Source organism: Colius striatus, chromosome 6 (genome assembly GCF_028858725.1).
Source record: "Colius striatus isolate bColStr4 chromosome 6, bColStr4.1.hap1, whole genome shotgun sequence".
NCBI lineage: Eukaryota > Metazoa > Chordata > Aves > Coliiformes > Coliidae > Colius > Colius striatus.
The window spans coordinates 19,466,536-19,490,624 of NC_084764.1; the positions used below are offsets into that span (position 1 = coordinate 19,466,536).

General features: G+C 37.6%; 1 protein-coding gene across 5 annotated transcripts in view; it reads left to right on the top strand.

Annotated features, from left to right (window-relative positions):
• The window catches only part of PRORP (protein only RNase P catalytic subunit), a 46,672-nt gene that overhangs the window by 20,371 nt on the left and 2,212 nt on the right, over window positions 1–24,089 (top strand). For all 5 annotated transcript variants that reach the window (XM_061998710.1, XM_061998709.1, XM_061998714.1 and 2 more), the window contains 3 exons: window positions 926–1,033; window positions 21,244–21,392; window positions 22,712–22,907. In XM_061998710.1, the coding sequence (XP_061854694.1) occupies window positions 926–1,033; window positions 21,244–21,392; window positions 22,712–22,907 (453 nt within the window). The remainder of the gene's footprint in view (window positions 1–925; window positions 1,034–21,243; window positions 21,393–22,711; window positions 22,908–24,089) is intronic.

Genomic DNA, 24,089 nt, shown 5'->3' on the forward strand with positions numbered 1-24,089 from the left:
GACATTTGCAATTGTTCTGAGTTCCTATGAAAGTTAATTTATAACCTCGGTCTGTGAAACCTCTGTTACCAACTAGTAAGTCTTACAGGTTACTAGAAAGGTCACTCATGAAATCAATTCACTGCCCACTAGGATGGTTTAGCCTTCTGGTGCCTGTTAAGACCAGTCAGAAGCAGGAAGTAGAAATCTTAGTGCAAGTGTCTGCTAAAAACATTAATTTTTTCCTCAAAAATCAATGGAGAAATTCCAGAAGTTTTTATTAAAGCTATATATTCTTTTCTCCTCCTATGGGGTCTCAAGCCTAAAACAACTGTGGCTTTCCTTCCATTGGAAACATAGGATGGATGCTGTTGGTTTGCTCAGTCACTGCATTGTTTCTGACTAGTACGAAATTTCATTGTTTTGCTCTCCCTAAAGTTGTGTATTTCTAAATGAATGTTGACTTCAGTATTGACTAGTATTCAGAGATTTCAGACTTTGTACAGAGAAAGTAAATATGCTTCTTTTACACTTGGAAATGTTAAAACTTGTTAATAGTGGCATAGTCTACTGGTTTGTCCAGTTGCTTTGTTTTACAACTCTTGCACATATCTGTATAAAAGTGTACAGTTCAGATTGTGAGTTTGAAAATCCGTATGTCTAAAGTTTTGATTTTCGTTTGTAATGTAATTTCAAATTATATTGGAAGTATCCACTGTAATACTTATGGCTTTTAAAGTTTGTTTTGTTTTGGTTTGGTTTTTTTTTTGTGGTGCAGTCATTTTAGCAAAGTAAAGTAAAGATGTAAAGTATAGCCAACAAAGGAAAAGTGAGAGATTTAGACCGACTTTCTTTTTTTTTTTTTAACAAAAAGTAGATGGAATCTCTTTCTGTGAAACTCAACATATTATTCCTTTGTGTGTGTTTGTTTGTTTGTTTGTTTCAGGAATTTGAAGCCTTTCAAGCATTTGTGGAAAGTCGACCTCCATTTGATATTGTTATTGATGGACTCAATGTTTCCCATATGAAACCCAGAAGGATGCACTGCGAAAATGTAAGTACTGGTTAAATATTCATTAAGAGTTTTGTGTGTGCTTGATTGTAAAACAATGAGTGCCTCATTATTCCTTACATTATTACTCTTGAGAAACTGATCAAACATTTTCATAGCACATGTTGCAATGAAGTTCCAAGAGTTATCTAGACTTTACAAATTAAAAATTATCAGTGGGAAGGTGGTTCTCCTCACATATTTGACTGTTAGCTGTAAAAAAAAAATCATACCTACCTAAATTCCCTCATGTATGCAATGCTTATAGTTACAGTAAAGGTATCGATAATAGCGTTATTAAGACATACACACAGTGTATGTGTTCATAGTAAAAGGGATTTAAAGGAACAAAGGAAATCTGCCATATAGAAAATTTAGTCTAATATGCTAGTAAGAGTTCTTCTTAAAATAACCCCTTACTTAGTTCAAACCACATCCTGTACAAGTTTAACCTTTTTTTCCACTTCCCATTGCCTTAAGCATTTGAGTCCTGTTCCTACAAGGGCAGCTTAAACTGGCTTCAGTTCTTTCCACTTGGTGATTTGTAGAAGAATAGTCCTACTTTTTTACCAATACCTATTTTTGAGAGTTCTTGGTGCTCCCTTTTAGCATGTAAATAAGAAATGGCTTAAGGATTTTTCTTCTCAATCAAATACTTACTTTAGGAATAAGGAAGTAGCTGCTCACATGTGTTCCAAAGCCAGAACTTCAATTTTCACACTCTTTAAATTAAAACAAAGTTAAAGAAGTAAATTACCTTTAGTAATTACACGAAATATATTTTTATTCTAAGAACTACTTAAAAAGTATTCTTAAGCAGGATATTCTTTTATATATGTAGATAAAAGCAGGTGAGCTATGGAGATTAGATGAAGTAGCTGAAAGATACTTGAGAGTAGCAGTGAAATTTCATGAGATACTGACTCAAGAAGAGGGTACTTTCCTTACTAGGAAAATAGAAAAGGAAGTTTGGGTGGCATCAGGGAGGAAGTGTAGATTGTCTAAGAAGAGTCCCAGGCAGCATGTAGTGGCACAATATTTTAAGATCTAGAGAATTTGATCTATGTTGCCAAAGAGGGAGAAGATGAATGAATGTCCTTCCTCAGTGCATGGCTGTCCCAGGGTGGGAACTCTGAACAGGATCCTGAATGGTCTATAAAAGCTGGAGGCAATGGAGCAAAGACCTGCCCTGGTTTTGACACATAACGAGTGTTTCTGATCAGCAATCTTACTAGGAGGTATTAGCATGCTGAACAGCATAAACTGCCTTTTTATTTTTTCCTTAGCTTTTGCAGTATTGGAAGGACTTTGGGATTCATGATGCCAGGTTGCTCCAGAAGGCAACAACTTTCCATTTAGGTTATTCCATGTAGATATAGGTCATATCTCTCTTGAATCTCAGGTGTTTACAGATCAGGAAGATTTTTTATAAGATCTGCCTTTCCTTCCTGCACAACAGAACAGTAATTTGGGCTCACCTCATCTTACCTCTAGAAGAAGATTCTCTTAGGTAAAATGTAGTTGTTTTATGAGCTATATTGCTGGTATTACTGCATTTTGTCATACACAAAAAGTGGGTCATTGGAGCTTCTGCCGGCTACTCTTTTGTTGCTCCTGTTGTCCTTATTGTTTCTGAGAGTGTGTAGTCATGTGAGGTTAAGATGGACATGCCCATTACTCCTGCTTTGCACTTGCAGATGCTCACTGGCTGGATAGAACCTTTTTTTGGTATGGGAAGTGTATATTTACACTCTAAGCAACAAAATAGATCCCTGCTGCCCAAAAGAAATTCTTCCAGGCATGTGAACTACTGAAGATGTTTTCCCGTTTTGAGATACTTTTACATTTTAAGGTAATGTCTTCATTCACAATTACAGTATTAAATATTGAGTTTACATCTTTTTCCAAATGGAAACATTGTTTAAATATGAGATTGTGTTGGATGTTAGTGAATCCTGCTTTATTTCTTCATGACACTGAACTCCTGTCCTGTAACACAACAGCAAAGTACTGTCTTTGTTCTTGTTTTTGATATTTATGGTAAGAAGCATGTATTCTTGTTTTTTACTCTTGCTTTTCAAGACTGCTAAAAATGCAAAGAAACAAAAAATCCAAACCCTCAGGGCAAAACAATCCTTTCTTCTGTCTCCAAATTTTTCTTCCAGATAAGGGAAGGCCACAGGCATCTCTGCATGTGCCTGTGTTGCTTTCCTGGTTACTGGTGTTCCTGCCAAGCAGTCACCCATCTGAAAATCCCAACATCTCTGAATGCCGTGGTCTGTCCTTTTAGGGCCAACTCTGCCACAAAACGTCCTCTTTTGGAGGCTGCTGCCCTCACACCAGAGGCAGATGAATGGAAAATGAGGAGTGGCAGGTCAGGGAATTCACAGCCTGCCTTACTAAACTTTTCAATGAAACATAGTGCAGAAGTGAGAGGATGGAGAGGAGAAATAAATGCTAGAGAAGTTGGAGGCAGAGCACAGAGGATGGAAAAAGCTAAGAGTGAAGGCCACTGAGGTCAAGCTGGCTCTCTAGGACAGCATGACTGGCCCATTTTGATGAAGAGGGGCATGCTGTGGCTTTGGTGACCTCTTCTGTTAAACTTGAGAGATAATAATGGAGCAGTATCTCCAAAGGCCTGTGTTAAAAGCTGCCCAACACATGTTTTACTTGTCAAAATGCTAAATTATTTTAAGTCTCCGGGTGGGAATTAGACTGTGCTATTTTCAAGGATTCATTACTGCAGCTGTTAGCTCCAGTTACGATATTGGCTTGTAAACTTTCCTGTTCCAATGTACATTTAGTGTGCAGTAATGGTTGAGAGAGAAAATGAGATTATTGCTCTTCATTTATGAACAGACTGTAAGCATTACAGGGTGCAAATTGTTGAGTTTTTTGGACCACGTTCCTTATGTGATTTAGAAAGAATACCCAAATAAAGGGCATTGTTAAACACGGGAGAAAGCCAATGATTTATGTGACAATAATATAGCAATTTAAATGCCTTCTGGTCTTTAAGTTTAACAAATAATACTGTTCCACTTTGTGATTTAGCTTTAAAAGCTGTAACTGTTTTGCTGAAGACCAACTCTAGCTAGATGATTAAAGTCGTATGCTTAAAACAAGAAAACATTGATAAAATATTCCTTTTTTTTCCAAACATCCTAACATTTGTAATTCTGTTTAGGCATTCCTTAGGCATCTTGAGAACGTGCTGGCTTGTGCACACAAGGCTTGAGTACTTTGAGGAATGAGAAGAGAAGGAAAAATCCAGAAGTTGAAGGAGTGACTTTATTTATTTATTTATTTATTACTCGTTTAATTCCTTGATATGGGAAACTAGATATGTGACTTCTAGTAGCCCCAGGCAACTTCAGTCCTCGCAGCCAGCACTTACTTAGCAGATCATCATGCATATTACTGACTTGGCAAATTTACCGGACTATTCTGTGGCAGTTTCTCTAGTATATGACATTGTTGATTTGTAATTACAAGTCTCTTTTTTTCCAGGTTGGTTTTATACTAGATCTGTTTCCTGATACAAGTCACCATGTGGCTGCATCAGTTACTGACAAAAAGAGGAGGTAGCATGAGGGGGGGGAAAAAAGATTTCTGAGGGCTAGGGAATTGTGAGATCATCTGATTTGAAGGCACTGCACACATGGTGACTGTAAAACTGGACATTAGCCAGCATTTCTTTTCAAATCTTTATTTCCTTACTGCAGCATTTTAAATTAGATGTTAAAAGTTGACTCCTAATTAAAACATATTCGAGAAAGGAAATTGTTTTTGCTATATAATCCAGACAATAGAAACAAACTCTCATAAAGTCTAAAGTAATTCAGTCTTTTTCCAAGGTTTGTTTTTTCTTTCAGGTGCTGTACCTGATTCGTACTTGCCCTGATGAGTCAGTCACTGTTTGTACTGTAAACATGGCAGTTTATAAACTGAGATATCCTTGCAGTTTAACTAAGTGAAGTTGATTCAGTCTGTATCATGACGTTGAGTTAGTCTTTTCCTCCAAATATATCTAATTACATAAATGGTTAGCCAGCACAATGACATTTGGTACTCCCTGTCCTCTGCTGCCTTAACTCCTCATAGTGCCCCCACCTTAAGTAGAGGTCAAGAGAGGGAATTTCCTTATGCTAATTGTCTGTTTCTCTTACTGAACACAAACTGTTACATAATTATTAAACTTTTTTCCCATTTATCACAGTTTTCTGTAGAAGTATTCCATGGAAGTGGGAGGGAAGATTAAGTGTAAGTGGGATATCTAGATTCTGGAGCATCCTTGCTTTGCTTGTGGGAGAGGAGTGAAGGGACTGCGATGAGTTGCCCCTAGACTGCCCCAGGGTGAGGGGTGAAAGTAGGGATGAGGAACCATGATCAGCAAGTGCAATTTAAGGAGTACTTTGCTCTTTTTATTTTGAGATTGATATGTGGTAAATGAGGTATGCAGTCAGGTCCATTAAGCATAACTGAATATATATTTCAAATGTGTGTTGGATTAAAGCTAACTCACAATTCCATTCTTCAAACAGTTTGTCAGTTGAGGTCAGCTTTGCCCCAACTTTACACTCTCTAATGTCTGTATTAAACTCAGACTTCTAAAAGATTGATAAAATAGTTCCAGATTGAGTTCCTTGAGGCTAACAATGCACAGAGTAGTTTTTCCTCTTGGCAGATAGTTCAAAGTGCTTGTATCCAAACTTAATCAGCATTGCTGGACTACATAAGTTCACGTAACTCCCATGTAAATTGCAGTATGCCTGTACAACAGCTGAGGAAGCCAGATCCTCGTTATGTCCCTCCTCTCCCCACCCATCCCGTCTCAGTCTGGTGGCTGCATCTGGCATGTCACCCCTGACACAACTCCGGCCTCCAGCAGCAACCAATTGCTACCCATGAAGCCAGCCGCCAGACCTGCCCTCTTACACCTCTCACAGGCTGCCCCAAAAAGCCAGGCTGTGACAGGTGGAAGGGACAGGACATGCCTTGCAGCTATTTCTTGGGGGAAAAGCAGTAGACTTCTTGAGTGGAGGCTGCTCTCTGAGTTGGAGAAAGATTTTTTTTTTTGACGGTTGCAACTAGCATAGTGATCATATGAACAGTTTATTGCATTTTGGTTTTCCATATGTTAAGTGTTTTAAAAATAGTCTTTATCAGGGGGATTCAAAGTTCAAAACTAACGTTACAATTTAAGTTTTTCTGATGCTTCTGTAGTAGTTATTCCTGACTCCCTGCCTACTTTAGCAATATGGAAAACTGTGGGTAGAGGGAGGTTGCAGCCTTGAAAGGAAATCTGGGAATGAGAAAAAAGTTTAATCAGGATAGGGGAGAAAACCAGGATGTGGGATAATAATCTACAGGAAACTTCTGAGTGGTCTTGTTAAATGTTTGAAAAAAGCCCAACTGTGGCCACAGAATTGGAGAACCTTGGTGAATTATGCTTTGTAAATTCAGCTCAGAACCATCATTTTGGTAAGCACTTTATTCACATTTTTTAGGTTCATTTTCCAAAAATGAAGACAAATATCAAGAAAAAATTAATAACTCTTCAAATGGAGTTAAAGCTGAAAAAGAGGAGAAACTAAACCAGGGCACCTATTGACCAGTGATTCTTTTGGGTTAGTAACCCAAATAAATTTTGAAGCATAATCTTGTTTCTTTGAAACCTCTTATCTTGTGCCTGTAAATCCTCAATGGTAAAAAGGGGGGGGGAAGTGTTTGGGCTTACAGTGTTTGGTGAAAATAGTAAGTAAAACTTACTAAAAATAATCTCGAGGCTACAAAACATACAAAGAAATTCATACTTTTGCATACATTAGATAGTTGACAAATACCCATACTAATATGCTCGGGTTTTCATGTAGTAATTTTTCCCTGTCTTCAGGTCTGACTTAACTGTGCAACATGCATATGAGATCAACAGCACAATTAGTGAGATATGGATTCTTGATACAAAATATTAGCTCTACTGTATGAGCTGTCCTGCATAACAAGTAGTATTAATAAATCTGACACCAAAAAAGAGTCATGCATGGAGAAGAATTTTTTTTCCTTCAACTCGTTTGGCAGCATCTGTAAATGAAGCAAAAATTAAGTAGATCTGTGAGTCATTCTCTGTTCAGAATCAATACATCCAACAGAGGTCGTATTTGTCATACTGTGACAGTTCATCAATTCTTCCTCCCACCAACTCTTGTGTTACCACTCAGCAAAGCAGTCAGACATGTTTGTTCTTTTGCTCCTAGCGTTCTCCATCTCTTTTTTTTTTTTCCCTGTCTTCCATTGGTAGTTCAAATTTGTATTTCCATGATAATGAAACATTTGCCCTATTGCTCAAGATTAGAGATTTCTGTCTTTGCAACATTTGTTTAATTCTTTAGGCCTGTACTTGCATTTCCTTTAAATATTGCATGTATCGTAAAGATGAAGATTTTTGGTGTTTTCACTGAAAGTTTCCTTCAGCCTCTGTGTAATACGATCTTAGAAGTAACTTAAGCACTAAAGGGTACCCCTGAAACTTCACTTGTTTTTAGTGTTACAGCTGTGTAACTGGAACATTCAGCATTGCATTCATCTCCCGTTGTTTAATTTCTGGGCTTCTTTGAATATCTCATCTAGTGGGCTGAGTCGAGTTCTCCAAAGCCACGTGTAAGAGATGAATACCAATATGCTGAAGTCTTTCTGCTCCCCTCCTACACTGGAGCCATCAAGATCAAAAATTTTGGTCCCCAGATTCAGAAGAGCAAAGCTGTTAAGCTTGTCAGGAGAGATGAAGGAAACTAGATTCATTTGCTTGTGAAACTTCAGGGACAGGCCTGGCCTGAAAGTCTTCCTTCTTGCAGTTTTCTGAAACCTGCTATTTTCCATTTATGCCTAAAAGAGTGACAGTGTTGACTACAGACCATGAACCACCAAGTTTGGCTCTTCTCAGAGGAGTATGCTCCAACATCCTTTGCTGCTTCTGCAGCACTGGGAGGAGAGATTAGGAGGTAGACAGGAATTCTTAAGAAAGAATACATATAGGTAACCTGTGAATACAGAGAAACTTTCTCAGAACTTTTAACTTCCCAGCGTTGTGAAATGAGGAGGAAGCTGGCAGGATTCTCTGATGAAATGCTTCAGAAATTGACTCTAAGCAACTATATTTCCTTTCAGAGGTTTCCAATCTCATTTTGCATTTCCTGGTGAGAGCAAAAGAGCAGCAGAAACTGAGCAGGTTAAAAAATCTGACTATGAGGTATTTTGATCACTTCTCCCTGTTGTTTTCTCCCAGAGTCAGATACTTCCTGGTGTTGCTTTCCCTTATTATTTGAAACGTGTGTTGCTGCCATAGAACTGAATAAAGTCCATGTGGTTTATGAACTCTGTCATCTTCTGTCTGGTATTTATCATTTCTATCATTGTATTTAGTGATAATAGCAAATCAAAAGTTAAGCTAAGTACAGGAGCACCCAAGCACTCCTTCTTTTATGAGAGGAATTACATCATATCTTTTGTAACAAAAATTCTTCTAATGACTGGAAGTATAAGCTTTAAATTCAGCAGAACGAATGTGCCGTGATGACTCATATCCCATTGAGTTTGGTAACTGTGGCAACAGGTTGTTTGTTGTATGATGTAGAGAGTCCTGCTAAAATCTGGGTGATGAAGTCAAATGAACTTATCTTCTGAACTGGATGAGTTTCAGCCTTTCTGTTTTCACTTCTCCCATAGAAACCACAAGATGTGTTTTCTTTGGGCAGTCCGAATGATTCACCAAATCATGACATTGTAATCAGTGAGGCGGTAAGAGGTGTGCTGGGCATCCAAATCAGAAACCTGGTCTTTAGAGAGCTAAACTGATTCTTTAGAAATGATTCTTGTATGGAAAGTCACCACAGTAGTGAGAGACTAGACTGCCATTAAGATACAGGAAGCAGGCCAGAAAATGTGAAGTTTGGGTTACTATAGGCTGGTTCTATGTAAGAATAAATATTTTATTTGAGCTGATTTTTAGTATTGTCTTAAAGGTAATGTAGGTAAAGTCTAGAACTATGATTGCATTCATTTATGTACATGTGGATTTATTTCTGCATTTTGAAATGCAATCAAGTTTTGGTTCACACCTGGCTTTTACATCTGATGTGCTTGTTTTCATGAAAGTAGGACAGGAAACGTACTTGGAAGCTGTGTTATCTAAAGGAGGAAAGATGCAATGAAACAAAAGCCTAAACTGAATTTGAGTTTATTTATGAAGTTATGAAAGCCTAAATTTTTTGAACAGTAGGTTGTTCCCAGGGATTTCGGTATATTGACATGCAGATTAATGATCCAACAATCCATCCAGCTGCCTCTCTTGTGTTTTCTCTAGTTTCATTCTGCTTGCAGAGCAAGAATGGAAGAGACGTTTGTATATAGGTAATGAAATATTTTCAGATTGAGGTTATAAAATTATTTTAACCTGCAGTGATATTTAGAACCAAAGTTAATGGTGGGGTTTTTTGGGTTTTTTTAACCTTAGACTCATAGAAACTCAGCTGCAATTGTCCACAGCTTTTAATCTTAATCTCTTAATAAACTGATTGTTTCATGTTGTCTGGAACATGGAAATAGGAATTCCTATATGGATCTAGGAGACCAGTTTGAACAGAACTAAAATTCCATGCTGGGAACACAATCATGCTGGCTAGATGTGTGCTTAAAACCAATCCACAAGTATTCATATCTCAAACTGAACTTCTGAAAAATTGTTAGAACCTTTAATTCTTATCCAAAATACCCTACTTTTGCCTTTGATTTTCAAACCATCCTGTGTCAATGAGTCCCACAATTATATAGGTTGTGATAATGCTTGTGGTTTTGTTAGTTTAAACCTGCTGACTGTTAATTTTGTATGATGGCCTCTGCTGCTTGCGCTGAAAATGGTGAACAGTCCATTTGCACTTTCCAGTTAACTTGCCATTTTACTGACCTTCTCAAACATATTTGAGAGATATGTTCTTTTTACAAATGATCTGAAATAAAAAATAGCATACAGTTGTGCAAGATAGATAACATGCATATTTTTGTTTCTTTTTAATTTTTAACTATGTTCCTTTCTTGATTGGGTCTTTGTTCTACCTGGCTGTATATAGTGACAATCAAGGCTACTATTGGCCTAAAGAGTAAGCCCCTCAAATTGGACTCGAGAGACCAGCATTGTTGTGTAATGCTTGATCTCCTATTTGACCGTGAGCAATCTGAAATATCCTGGTCTTGCAGATTACCTGTGACTAATATAAGAAGCCAAAGTTTCTTGTGGATTTTTCACTATTTTAAAAAATACATTCTTATTTGTTACAGAATGAAAATTTCTAATAAGCTTTTGTTTGTTTGTTTGTTTTTCACTTAAGCATAAGAGATGGGATGAATATAAGTTTTTAAATAAAATTTAATATTATTGCACCTCAAAAACATTTGGGAGTGCCACTGCAATAATCCATTGCAGTCTCCCATAGATGATGAGTGTTGTGCCTCTGCTCTGATTAAATTACAACATAGCAATAGAGTGAACAGTGGTTTGGCCTTATCTGTCTTAACTCCCCCCCACCAATGCATTCCAAACAAAATAGCAAAAAATTGTGCTATTCTGGAATAGTACAAAATGTGAAATGCCTAGAAGCTTTGCTAGTGTGTCTTTTGATGGTTATAATCAGACCTGATCTATCCATACAAAATGTAATTAAGCTTTTATGGTACACGCTGGGACTTGCAAATTATTTTGTTACTTGGTGTCATGTGAGGAACAGGAGTGATGTAGTAAGAATATGGGCACCAAGAGCACAATAGGAAGCTATGGCTACCTTAGCTACTGCTGTTCTTCGCATTTTAAGGGAAAAAAGCAACCCACGGGCTGATTTCTGTCACAGGCAATGCTAATTTACAGGAGTTCTTCCTCTGCCATATAGAATGAACTCTAGAAAATACGGGAGTTTGGGGACTGCTTCTAGGAGAAAAGTCATAGCAATGTGACTCAAGCTCAAATAAACTGCAAAGGAGGTCCTGAGTTGCAGGATCTCTTGAAAATGAGTATCCTATGTGTTGGGCCACCAACACGTTACCATAGCGCAGCGACTTACTGCTGCAGGGTTTGTTCTTATATGTAAGGTCATCCCTGTCTCCATATGTAAAGCGAGAGAACTTTCCTTGGTACTCGTGGGAACTCTTATTTTTTTTTCCTTTTTTGTGTCTTAACATGATATCTCCTGGTGCTTGCATGATTTTACAACTTTTTAGATATTTTGGCTTTTATTTTTTAAATGATAGAGAATGAACTGAAAATTTAAAACTGTATTTATGTATTTATTAGTAGCCATAGTGCTAACTGTTATACAATAGAAATTGTAAAAATTAGTCATTGAAAAACAGTAGATGAGATATGAATACTTGTTTTATGTGTTTTATGTGCATCTCCACCAAAAAAGAGATCACATTCTCTGTAGTCTAAATATTATTTCCTAAGTTTCATTTTTTTAAATTTATATTTTAAGTCACTTTGAATGCTTAATCTTGGGCATTGCACTTACTGCCCCGTCTCATTGTTAGGAAACCTTCTTCTTCTTGAGAAATTCTCTATTTCAGATCATTTACATATTTCATACTAATCTTAAGAAGTGTCTACTGGCTTTTCCTTTCCACCCAGTAATACTAGCTTGTGATACTGTTTCTTCCAGATTTATTATTCACTAATCACTTCTTTAATAATGTGAGTAGTTCTTTTCACAGTTCTAGCTGGAAACATGTATTAAAGTTCTAATGAGTCAGGCAAGTTAGAACCTAAAGAGGCTGTCAAAATTATGTAAACATAATATAGTCTATTTCCCAAGCAATTTGATGCAGTATTAACTGATAATTTTCCAAATAACTTCTACTATTTCCAGCTGCTGCATTATCTTATACTTGCACAGCTTCTTGTAGAGACTGCCAAAACTGGACCTGTGCTTCCATCATATTGGTGATATTACCTTACCTTTTACATAAACCAGGAAATATTAGTGATGTGTATGTCTGTCATCATCTCCAGCATCCATCCATTTACATCCATTTACCTGCACACATCTGTTGATTGTCTAGAGCTTTTAAGGAGTCGTGTTGACTTGGGTTCATGAGCAAGCTGTGTACACTGTCTGCCATATCTGCCGTAAGCTAAAAGAATCTACAAGCCAGTTCTGTTTGTTGGTTGTGTGGAATTGTTCCTCCCTTACATGGTATACCAGTGTGAGAAGATCAACCTTGACCATGCCTTCTCTACTTGTTTATTTCCTAATTGTATAATTGTGATATTTGGGTAAACTACACTATGAAGTGGGGGAAAAAATAACATGAAGTAGCAGTAAAAGGGTTGCAAGCATGTAGTTGTAGAGCAGAACCAGTTTAGTCTTAATGACGTTGATTTACCCTGCTCCTTACTGGGAATAGTTATCCTGAGCTTGTCTAATGTTAATGTTGCAATGCTGCTTTCAGCATCTCAAGTCATTTACATAATATCCCTATAAAACATTGCACTGCACTGTTTAAATCCATTTATGTAAAATGGTCCTAAATCTCAATACTTAAGAAAGTGCTTAAATAAAAGAATTGGAGGCTTTTGACATTTTCACTTCTCATTGATATATGTGTCTCTTCATAGAATCATAGAATGGTAGGGGTTAGAAGGGACCTTTAGAGATCATCTAGTCCAACCCCCTTACAGAAGCAGGTTCACCTAGATCAGGTCACATAGGAACATGTCCAGACGGGTCTTGAAGACCTCCAAGGAAGGAGACTCCACAACCCCTCTGGGCAGCCTGTGCCACTGCTCCCTCACCCTCACAGTGAAATAGTTTTTTCTTATTTTTAAATGGAACTTTTTGTGTTCCAGCTTCATCCCAAACATACCCGGTAATACAACACAGATTTTTAACCCTTTAGCTATCTGCTAAATTTGGTAAGCAAAATACTTCTGAAATGATAGCTTTCTCTTTCACTTGAGCACTGATGGGTCTTGTGTGCTGGATCTTGCAGTTGAGCACTGCTGTCTTGGGTGTTCCAGGGAGTGTTAGGAAGTGGACAAAGGAGGGAAAGATGCTACAGAATTTCTCAAAATGCTGGCTGGTATAGTCATATACAGATACCTGGAAACCATTATGCTGTCCCCAAACCAAAATTGCTTAAAAAAGATAGATGCTTTTACGAAATAGGAGCTGGCTGATTCCTCTGTTCTCTGAGCTGTGCTGGTGGTCATATTTCCATATTCTCAAGCTTATTTCTATTGACTACAGGGGCAAAAAAGGAATAGGTAGACAAAAAAACAGTTGTTCATTAAACCAGTTGTTCCCAGGAGGTGGAGCTTTTAGACAAATGCCAAATAGCATCCATAATTAATTTGTAAGAGCTGACAATAGTATCTGTTTGTCAAATTGCTGTGTCTTATCTCCTGAGTTAAAGAAAAATACTTTAGACAGTGGCCTGCCCAGTGTTCAGCTATTGAGTATTGCAGACTGTTATCAATAAATTTCTATTAAAAGCATTGAAATAAATTAGATTTTGTGGATTGTAGCAATTGTAGGGGGCTTTCAGGCCTTCACCAATGAGCATCTCCAGGCATAAATACTGCCTTCAGTGTTACTAGTAGTAAAATGGCATTGATTTACAATCACAGTTAACAACTGTTTTAAGAAGAATAATGCTGACCCATAGTTTGTATTCGCTTGTGATACAATATGCATCAGACTTTTGCTGGTTTTGCAGGAACAGTATGTTACCTACCAGGATGTGCAGCCTTGATACAAATGAGACAGCTGAACCTCTGCCCTATGGGACTGGTAGTGCAACGTGTACTGGTTACAAGTCCTCTTATGAAAGTCCTCTAAGTTTTCTCCAGCCTGGTAAATAGCAGTCATGCTTTTACCAGTATTAAACAGATTCTTTTCCTTGATGTCTCCTTGCTGAGAGCTTTGGTGAGTCTACCTGTGGTGAGTGGGCCTGACTGACCACACAGCTGCTCTTCCACCTGAGATCTCTGTGCTTTAGTTTCCTTCTGCTGCTTTTTGTGCTGTTGAAGAACATGTTGTATGTTCTCTTTACTATTAAACAAATTTTTTTGTCTTTCTGACCTTCAAAGAGAAATCACCCCTCAGTTGGATAGTGTTTGTAACTGCATTTAAGAACTGCAAAATTGTTTTTAGTGGAACTATTGTTTTTGAAGGTAACCTCTTTATTTCTGAATACTAATCTATAGCAGGCAATTGCAAAATAGTACTAATGAGAAACAGAAGAAAAACAGTGTAAAAATTGTGTTATAAATGCTTGCTGCATGTTGTAATCCAATTCTTTTTTTTGACTGCAATAAATCAATTTACCGATGGATTTCCTTGAGTATGATATCATTCTACCTGGGTGGTAAGCCTGTTGTCCTGTGAGCATAGAAATAGTCTTTAAATTTTTTATGGAACTATCAGGTTCATAGGATGTTGCTACAGAAGCTTAGGTTTAAAGTGCCTTGCACAGCATCATGCCTATGCTTTCTTAAAACAGTGATGTCCCCAGCTGCTATGGCATCTTCCCACAAAGAATAAAAGTACCATCTGGGACTTTTTGAACCAAAGATTGGAGAAGGGGGAAACATTTAATATCAGACTAGATCAGTGATGATGTGCAGGCATCTGTATAGCACACTGGTGAGAGCTAAAATATTGGTATATTTCAAACTGCCAGTTTCAGTCTTACAAAGCTGATTTCAGTCCTGCACCAAGTTATTTCCTGTCTATGGAAAGGATCAGTTAAGCTCATGCTTTCATTTTCAGAACACCCCATCACTGCTGCCACCATCACCACTCAGAGATCCTGTTCACATTTTGGATTTTAAGTACTTTAATATTCTGACCCACACTGTGAAAATACAGGACTGGCACAGCTGCATTTAGTTCAAAAATATTCCTCTCTAATAGCTAGTTTTTTGCATTTGTCTAAACTTAGAATTGATAGGAGATGCTCTCTTGTGGCCTTAAGTCATTGTATACAGCTGCTACAATAGGAGAAATAAAAGAGTAGCCATGTAATGGGAAGGACTGGATTTACAGTGAAAGAGGGCAGATCCCCGAAGCTATGACTTCAGCTAGGACAATTACGCCATTTATAGTCACTCGCTCTGATAAAATTTAACTTCTGAAGTCTGTACAAAAGTATGTAAAACCTCATGCCTTTTTGTTTTGATGTAACTTGCTTCCTCACAAAAATTAAGATAATATACACAGTACTTGTGCAGTGAAGCAATATGTAGTGATTAGTAAGAAAATACCATTGATTCTTCAGCAGTGCAGGCAGGAAAGAATTCAAGGGTAAGAACAAAGGATAGTATTGGTATGAGGAAATGCATAGGTGACATTTCATATTGTTATTTATTTTCCTACTCTTGTGTAATCATGGATAGACAGAATCACCTACCTCATCTTGGTGTGGATGGTTAATACTGATAGCTCTTTTTAATACTTTGCAAATCTCCAGATTTTGGTACAAAACAGTAAGTGCTCAGGAGAGATCTGCATAAAAAGTAATTCCATGTAAGATGCTTCGTAGATGTTGTCAAGGTTTTCATATTTATTCTTTGTTCCAAGAAAGAAAATGAGTAAAAGTATACAATGGTATCAGCTACATAGAAAAAAAGATCTCTGAGAAAATCAGAAAAAGAGAAATATTTTTTCCCTTTTACATGACTCAAGAAAGGAGGACATTCAGAAAACTCTAATTCATTAAAGGAAAACATTTTACTGCCATTCCACATTTAAAATATAAAACTCTCAGCTGTTAGGGCTGAGTTACACTTAACTGTGAATTAAATATTTCTCAGACACTATCTCAAAAAAATGCTTCTTTGGATTTCAGATTCACCCTTTCTTTTCCATCTTTATGCCTACTTCATAATTGATGAATCAACGTCAAAGAGTCTGTTTGCATGTTTAAGTCAACATTACATTTTTTATAAGTGATTGGGAAATAAAATGGTATTGTAGCTGGTTAACAAAACTTTTTGGATTGAGGAATTTGATATGTGTGTATTGCATCAATCTAAATAGCCTTTCTGTAACATGGGATACAAATATTCCCAACAGTGTAGTTTCTGCAGTGTCATAAAGGATAATTCCCAAGAGTTAGGTGTTGGCTGTCTCAAAAGCATAAAGTAAACCAGGCTGATTAAGTTTAGTGACTGTTAATCATCCATTGCTGCTTTCCCTTCTAGTCCGGGGCAGATTATCTGTAGGGGGTCAAGAAATGTGTGTGCTGCTCCTGCATTTGACTAAAGAGGACTTTGAGACTAATTTACACCATGTCATCAGTAATAATGCAGAAAATGTAAGAAGCAGCTTCCATTGTGTTTGGTACTGTGATAACAGTACTGAATTTGCTTTGGTGGCATGACAAGACTATGAGAAAGTCCAGCCTGTCTTGCCTGCAGCACCCTTGCCTTCCCTGGGTAACTGCCCCTGCCGTGGGAAAAAATACTGCTTCCCATCATACCTCTCTCTCCTGTGTGTGTTACCAAAGTACATAGTTCTATGAGCTTCTTTGTCTACACAGTGTAAAAAGGGAAATAAAATTGATGAAACTTAAGTCAAATAGATGTGATGGTAGGACCTGATTCTTTGCTAACTTTGGGACAGAATGCTCATGCTCAGCTCCATCTGACAGTGAATTTAGGCAGCTCTATACCTATGGTCAGCATTGGGGTTTCCTCTGCAGTTTCACAGCTACAGTGCTGGGTGGGAGGCAGCACTAAAACGGGTGAAAATAACAATAATAGATCAGTTAGGTGCTGTTTTAGCAGACACCTGATTGTAGGTGTGTTTTGCTTTTAAATGGCAGTTAGTGAAACCACAAGTGTAGAAAATGGAAAACATGATTAATTTATAACAAATCTGAGTTAAACCTTTTGGGAATGATTACTTCTTTGTGCTATACCTGTATATCGGTGAGCCACGTTTTGCTGGATCATCGAATGATGTGCCTCCCAGCAGTGGCATTTAGGTGTTTCCCATCTAACAAGTGGGAAACCACCAGCAGTGTCCAAGGAGAAAGGCTGTCCTACAGCAAGCCAATCTTTGAAACAGAGACACGTGGCACAGCGTGACTGAGTGTTCAGAATGTGTGACTGGCAGTGAAGCCTTAGGAAATCTGTATCCTGCTCTGCTCACAGTTCCTTGTATGAGGCAGAGTAATTAGTCTGTCTTTCTTGTGCTCCATGATGCACTTGTGTGAAATGGAGTTGTAGTTATGCATTTCCTTCATAAGGCTGCTGTGAAATTTAAAGAACAAGGATTAATCTTGCGGTATGACAAAGATTCCTTGCTCTCCCAGTTTAACTTCTGTGTTTGATCCCCACTAAATTGTGCAGAACTGTGAAAGTGGGTCACTGCAAAACTACATTCAGGAATTTGTATAGAAAAGATCTCTTCTGATGGGAATAGTTATTCTTACCTGAAAAAATTGTTCTTTTAAGTTACAACTTGCTGATTTTTAAAATGCAAAATTAGCAGTTACAGCTTAGTTTGTGATTAAACAAATATGACAGCTTTGTTTCATATTTGCAAAGCTCAGGCTTTTTACATGGTATAAAGAATTCAACATCAGCAGGATCCTCTGGAGTATGCATTCTCTGTCCTACTGCTCTGCCTCCATACCTCTTTTCACTTCAGCTCCTCTGATCCAGAAGTTTCTGCCCTAGTGTGTGAGTGCAATTTTGATTGGGCCATGATCCGATTGACAACATGGCCCAATAAATAGATTATATTGGCACAACGGGGGGAAAAAAAGAAAAATGCATTGTGATATGAGGGCAGAAGCTTGGTGGTGGAGGGGAGATTGCATAAAATGGCATTGCTGAGGAAACAAAAATATCCTATTTATATGTGAGGAAATAGCTCATATCTCTGGGACTGGCCCAAAGAAAGATAAATGTATACACTTAGCCAAAGTATTGTACAAGTGTGCTAGTTTTTTACTGCTTCACAGGTTAGGGTGCAGAAATCAGAGTTAGAACATGCACACTGGATGCATTCATGCATTTAATTATATATTATATTTAATATTTTTTATAATAATAGAAAAATTATTAGTGGTGTGCTTAGAAGAACTACATTGGGAGATACTTGGTACATTTATGAACAGCTGGTCATGACTCTTCCATTGATCTATGTGTAGTTTCATACTTCTTTGTGGCTGCACCCTGGCTCCATCAGAGTTGTTTGCTGAAGTGCTGTGAATGCAGTATTGTTTCCATTGTAAGTAAAATATTAGGATTTCAGAGAAGCTTGAGAAAGATCTAATTAAACAAAGAATGGGACACCATGGAAGAATTTAAATGTAACTGATAGATGACAAAAGGGACTGCAAGCAGATGATATTCCACAGATGCTAATGAGCATGAGTTTCTTGGAGGAGGGATCGAGTCATCTTCACAAGCAGTTGATTAAAATGTCTGTGTCATTCAGAAAGAAACATGAATCTTCATGTTCCCTGTCAGAGGAAAATAAAACTGAATGATAGTTACCTCTATAATCCAGTAATACTTCTAGCCCCTTGTTGTGTGGTCAGTGATTTGTGCAGAACAGCGGTGATACACAACTTCTTGCTACTCTGCCTTAGCCACGTCTTGCCATACGAATTGAAGCAGCCAGTCTAATGATGCTTCTTTTACCTTCTGTGAAAAATGGCATCTTAAAATTCTTGATTTTGGAGAAAGTGTGTTCTTATATGCTCTACTGTCCAAATTTGAAAGTTATTAGTAATCATAAAAGGTCCTTCTTTCATTAATTTTATAATCCTCATTCTCAAGAAACTGAATAGGTTGGGGGATGTGTGTGTTGTAATTTTTTACTGTTTTACACAGATTTCCTTTTGAACAGATTCTCCAACTGAGCATTGGATGTTTGCTGCCTAAATAATATGAGAATATTCAAAGGATGCATCTGCTATGAGCATGTTGCTCATAGCATGTTTCATTGTGTAGTGGCAGAGGGGAAAAGAAATTAGGTAACTTTTGGAAACACTAGCTTAATAAAATACTTCAGTCTTTTTAAGTGGGAGATCACTTACTGCGTGCTTTTTGTGTGAACAGTATTATGATCAGTTTCCTCTATGACTAAAACAAGTGTTATTGTGTGTCTCACATCTTCCTTTCTTGAGAAGCAGCTGGGCGTGGGAGTAGATACACTTAGGAAACCCCCCATGTAAGTTCTTTGACTCCCTGTGGACCACCCCTCTTTAAGGCCCAATCCTAAACTGAGATAAAACGCTCTTTAGTAAAGTTTCATCAGCCAAGGGAGTGTACAAAACAGAATTATATTTATCTTATGAAAGCCAAAATTATTTCTGTCTTCTGTGCTTTAGTTTTGTAAGTAAAGGTTAATTTCTGTGGCTAGTAGAGGAGGGACAGTGTGCTATTATGCAAGCAGGAGTTTCTACGTTTTTTAACGGTGATTCCCATCAATTGTGTTATGTTTTAGGCCTATTTTGAGTTTTTCCATTGCAAAATTGTAGCTAATTTATACCAACCTTTCATGTTTTTTCCAGAAGCACTTCATACTAGAGAACCTCATATGCTAATAATATGTAGGAGAAGAAAGTACATATGACTAAGGGGTACAAAGTACCACTAGTTATGACTTTCAGAAAGAAAACTTAAGGGAGCTAGATCCAAGACAGTTGGGAATACCCTCAGTTGACCAATCTCTATCTGAAAATCCAGCTGCCTTTGTGTTGAACTGTAAGTGTAATTAAAAGGTGTTTCCCTTTTTTTATTGCAGTAAACTCCAGCAGTTCAAATACTGACAGTACTTTATTGGCTTGCAATGCCACTAGTGCAGCTATGTTCCTGAAACTCATTTTGACTTGTCATCTGCTTTTAGGACTTGCTTCTTCTGTTGTACAATCAGGATGCTCTTACTGCCAAGTAGTTTTATTTTAAACTTTATGGAATCAGTTTCTGAAGTGTTCTTTGAAAAACATTTTAACTTTTTTTCCACATGACTTTCTGCTAACCTTCCCTTAATGTAGCAAAACATTAGGCAAGAGAAGGTATTTTTGATTGGAATTTGTAAGGGGTTGATTGAGTTGCTCGTGGTTGATATTTCTTCAATGTTTATTTCTCTACATGAAAATGTGTGTGGCTGCTGTAGGTGCATTTCTAACTTTTATTAAATGAAATTAATTCAACTTAACAAACTGAATTCTCCTTTGGTATTTGTATGCAACTATTCACGGGACTAGGCAAATGCATGACAGCCAGAACATAAAAGTCACTGCAAACAAGTAAAATTGATGAGTCAGTTTTTACTGCTCAGATGAGGCATTCCAAAATGAAATATCAATATTGGAGAAGTGACTAAAAAAATAAAAATAAATTATGTGATATAGACAAGAAGATATGTTATCACATAATATAGTGGCTTTGAACACGTACATAAAAATGGTGGCTTTTGTTTGCACCTTTTAATTCCGTATTCCACAAGCACCTGTCCTGAGAAGCGTTTGTTACTGAACAGGCACAACCCTAAGGGGGTGGTGAAAAGTGCCACTGAAGAGAAGCTGGCACAGCAGTGAATTTGCCACCTCAGGATGTTGGTTCGTAAGAGGAAGGCTAGTCTGGATGTGGCTTTCATAAACAATCCTGAGGTCATAGATTTCCTTTTACTGCAGTTTGCTTACCCACGGGGCAGGCCGCGTCACGTGGAGTTCTCCAATTCCGACAATAGGTGGGGCTGGGAAAGCAGTACGGCTTAGGGCTCCGTCCTCCTCTAACACCAACAAAGCCTTCAGTGCTGAATCATTTCCAACAGTAGTTACTACTTGCGTCCCAATATGATTCAGTTCCCTCGGCTGACTCTGAATTTCTGAAATCTCCACACAATTCTTGCAGAGTTCATTCATGACATTCAGGCAAGAACTGGGAAGGATTTATAATAGCAATGCATTTTCTGTGTGGTTGAGAGCAGCTTCCTGCAATGAATTTGTTTGTTGTTTATTTTGTGGAGTTCTTTCCTTTGTCATCAGGGAGTTAAATTAGTTATCAACTTAATCCATACTGCACTTAAGAACTATGAGAAAGAAATGAGGATACCCTAGATGAGTGAGACACAAATGTAAAAAAATTTCCTATCAACCTGTTTTTACAGCTAATAAAATCTTTGATTTTCCTTTGTTTTCTGCAGCTACTTAATGCTATCAACTGCTTGGCAAAAGAGAATCTCCGCTTGCTTGTGCTGGGCCGCAAGCACATGCTGGTTAACTCTTCAAATTGGAAAAGAGAAATTATGAAGGAGATGCAGAGTAAGGCAGACTTCTTCTTTGCTGAAAATATGTAAGTTGAAGGAAATGTAAATGTAGTGGGGATCAACACCTGATTTATGTGCATTTTGCTGTAGTTTTTGGTACCATAATATCTCTAGCTCTGTCTGTGTGAAAGAGAAACATATTCCTTGCTATACTTTCTTGAAAAAACAATACATATTAAAAGCTGCATTATGAAGAATTTAATCACTTTGAATCCTGTTGACATCTGTACGGTTTATTGGGATTTATAACTGTTAAAACCATTGCCAACATCACAGTGGTCTGGACTTACAGAATACCTAGTAGCATCAGCATACAGTCATGGTCTGCTATATTAGCCCTGCAAAGGCATGCCTGTTCTTTGTAAACTGAGTTCTTGCCTTTCCTCAGTGTCCCCTCTCCTTGACCTGCTTTCCTCATATAATAAGTCTCAGTTTGCCTTCAGATCCAGCTACACCTAGTCTCCTTCTGCGATGGGCATTGTTAATCCTTCACCTGTCTCTGCCATTTCTTCTGCAATCCTGGTTCCCAGAACTTCTGACCAAGATCCTTGTGCCAACAGCCAGACCAAGTCTCTTCTATCTGCCTCCTTGTTTCAGATCTGTTCTCCTTCATCCTCCCTCCAATTCTAGCTCTTGTTTTCTTTGCTGTTGAATCACTTTGCTTTCTTTCCTGCTTATCAACAAAGGGGATAGTGTTACCCCAGGATGGAGACCCTCGCTAATCTCATGTTTTATCACTTACGGTAATCCACAGCAATCAAAAAATGGTTTCAAGAAAAGTTCTGCTTGGCTTCTCCAAGTAGAGGGTAACTTATGCTGACTACAAATGTATTTTTATAGCTTTTTCCCTAAAACCATTTCCACTTAATAGCAGCTAATGTTGAATATATTTTTCAAATAATCATATTACTTTTGGGGAGTATATTTACCCATGTAAAGACCAAGGCTCACAGATTTGTGTGGTTGCCTACATTACATTTTATTATCAGTCATGATGATTACTTGTATTCCAGCAAAGCTCTGAGGGTATGCATATGAGTTTTAGCAGTTCTGTTCCACATAGCGCTATATTGTTAAGTTTTGTGGGAAGATATGATATTGTTGTATTACTAGATTGTGCTAAGAAGAAAGAATGCTCTGTGTAGAATGCAATTAGTTTTTATTCTGCTCTAACTTTTGGTGGTCCCTGGTAAGCGGAAGTTCTTCATTTTACCAGGGAACCAGAGCAGTGATGGGAATATTCCGTGTTGCTGATGAATAAATCCCAGATCAGCATTTGATTCATTTCCTGCAACCACTAACTGCTTTATGAATGATGTCGGTCCTTTCCACATGTTTTCTTAAGCTCTGAAGACGATCCCTTCTTGTTATACGCCACTCTTCGATCAGGCAAGCATTGCAAGTTTGTTACTAGAGACTTCCTGCGGGATCACAAGGCTTGTCTTTCCGATAGTCTGACACGGCACCTGTTCCGCAAGTGGCAACGTGGACACCAAATAGTGTTCTCCCATTCTGTAGAAGGAAATCATATCAATTTTTTGGTAAGTTTTCTGCTTCCATCAGAAAGCACACAGTGTATTCATTAAATGTATACAATTTCTGACTCTGGAAGCAAAAAGATTCTTGTTGGTGTCTAAGAAATGGATTTGTACCAATGGGCTTAAAACTCCCAAGCTTAGTAAAAATTCAGTTATTCACAAAGCATGCCCCAAGCATGAAAGCTGTCTAAAAAACAAGAAATGCTGCCTAAATGTTTAAAATGTACATACAAATTTGTGTGTACAAATCTTTCCATTGCTGTAAAGCCTAAGTGCCAATATGTTTTCATTTATTTTCTAGACTTTGACATGCCTTATTCTCCTCTGTAGCACTATTATACAAAATCATGCTTCTAATTTCTGTCATCTTTGTTTTAAAGAAGCAGGAAAATACAGGTATTTCAGTATTCACTCTAATATTAGCTTAACGTATGTGGAAAGTCTCATGAAGGAAGCCCAGAATAGTCAGGTTTATAGCCAGTATTCAGCAGCAGAAATTACAGTCTTCCATGCAAAATGTCATCTTATAGCAGAATGCTACTGTTACTGACCAGGAGACGTATCTTTGTGAGCCATGACCAGGACATGAGCAGGAGTGCAGCTGTTTTAAGATTTTTCTAGGGAAAATATCGTCATGGGATGTTCCATATCACACAGGTTTTTCTTATCTGGTCTGTGTGCATTGTTATTGTCTACTTATAGGAATACTGCACCAATGCAGATTATTTTTTTTGCTGCTGTTTAAAATTGTAAAATAATATTTGTCATTACAAATAGATGACAGATATATAGGCTTATAAGAATGACAGCCTTTCATCCAGTATTGCCATATACACACAGTATACATATATGCTTATGGAACCAAGTACTGGATTACCTGAGTGATGCAGCTTTAACTACATCTTGTTTCCTTCTTTTGTAGAAAAGAGCTAGTAAGTTTCACATCTCAATTCCCATACAAGTGATTTGGATGACCAACATTCCCAGTCATAGCTGTATTCTAGATTATTCTGGAGGCTGTGACAGGAAAGTAGATTTCCAGGACTATACAATACAGAGTGATAGTACATTCTGAAAACCATAATGCCAGCCAATAGTATTTATTTTATATTTGTGGTATATATGTTGAGCTAGTATACCTAAAACATAATAGACCAGAAAAATAGTTTATTATATTTATTGAAA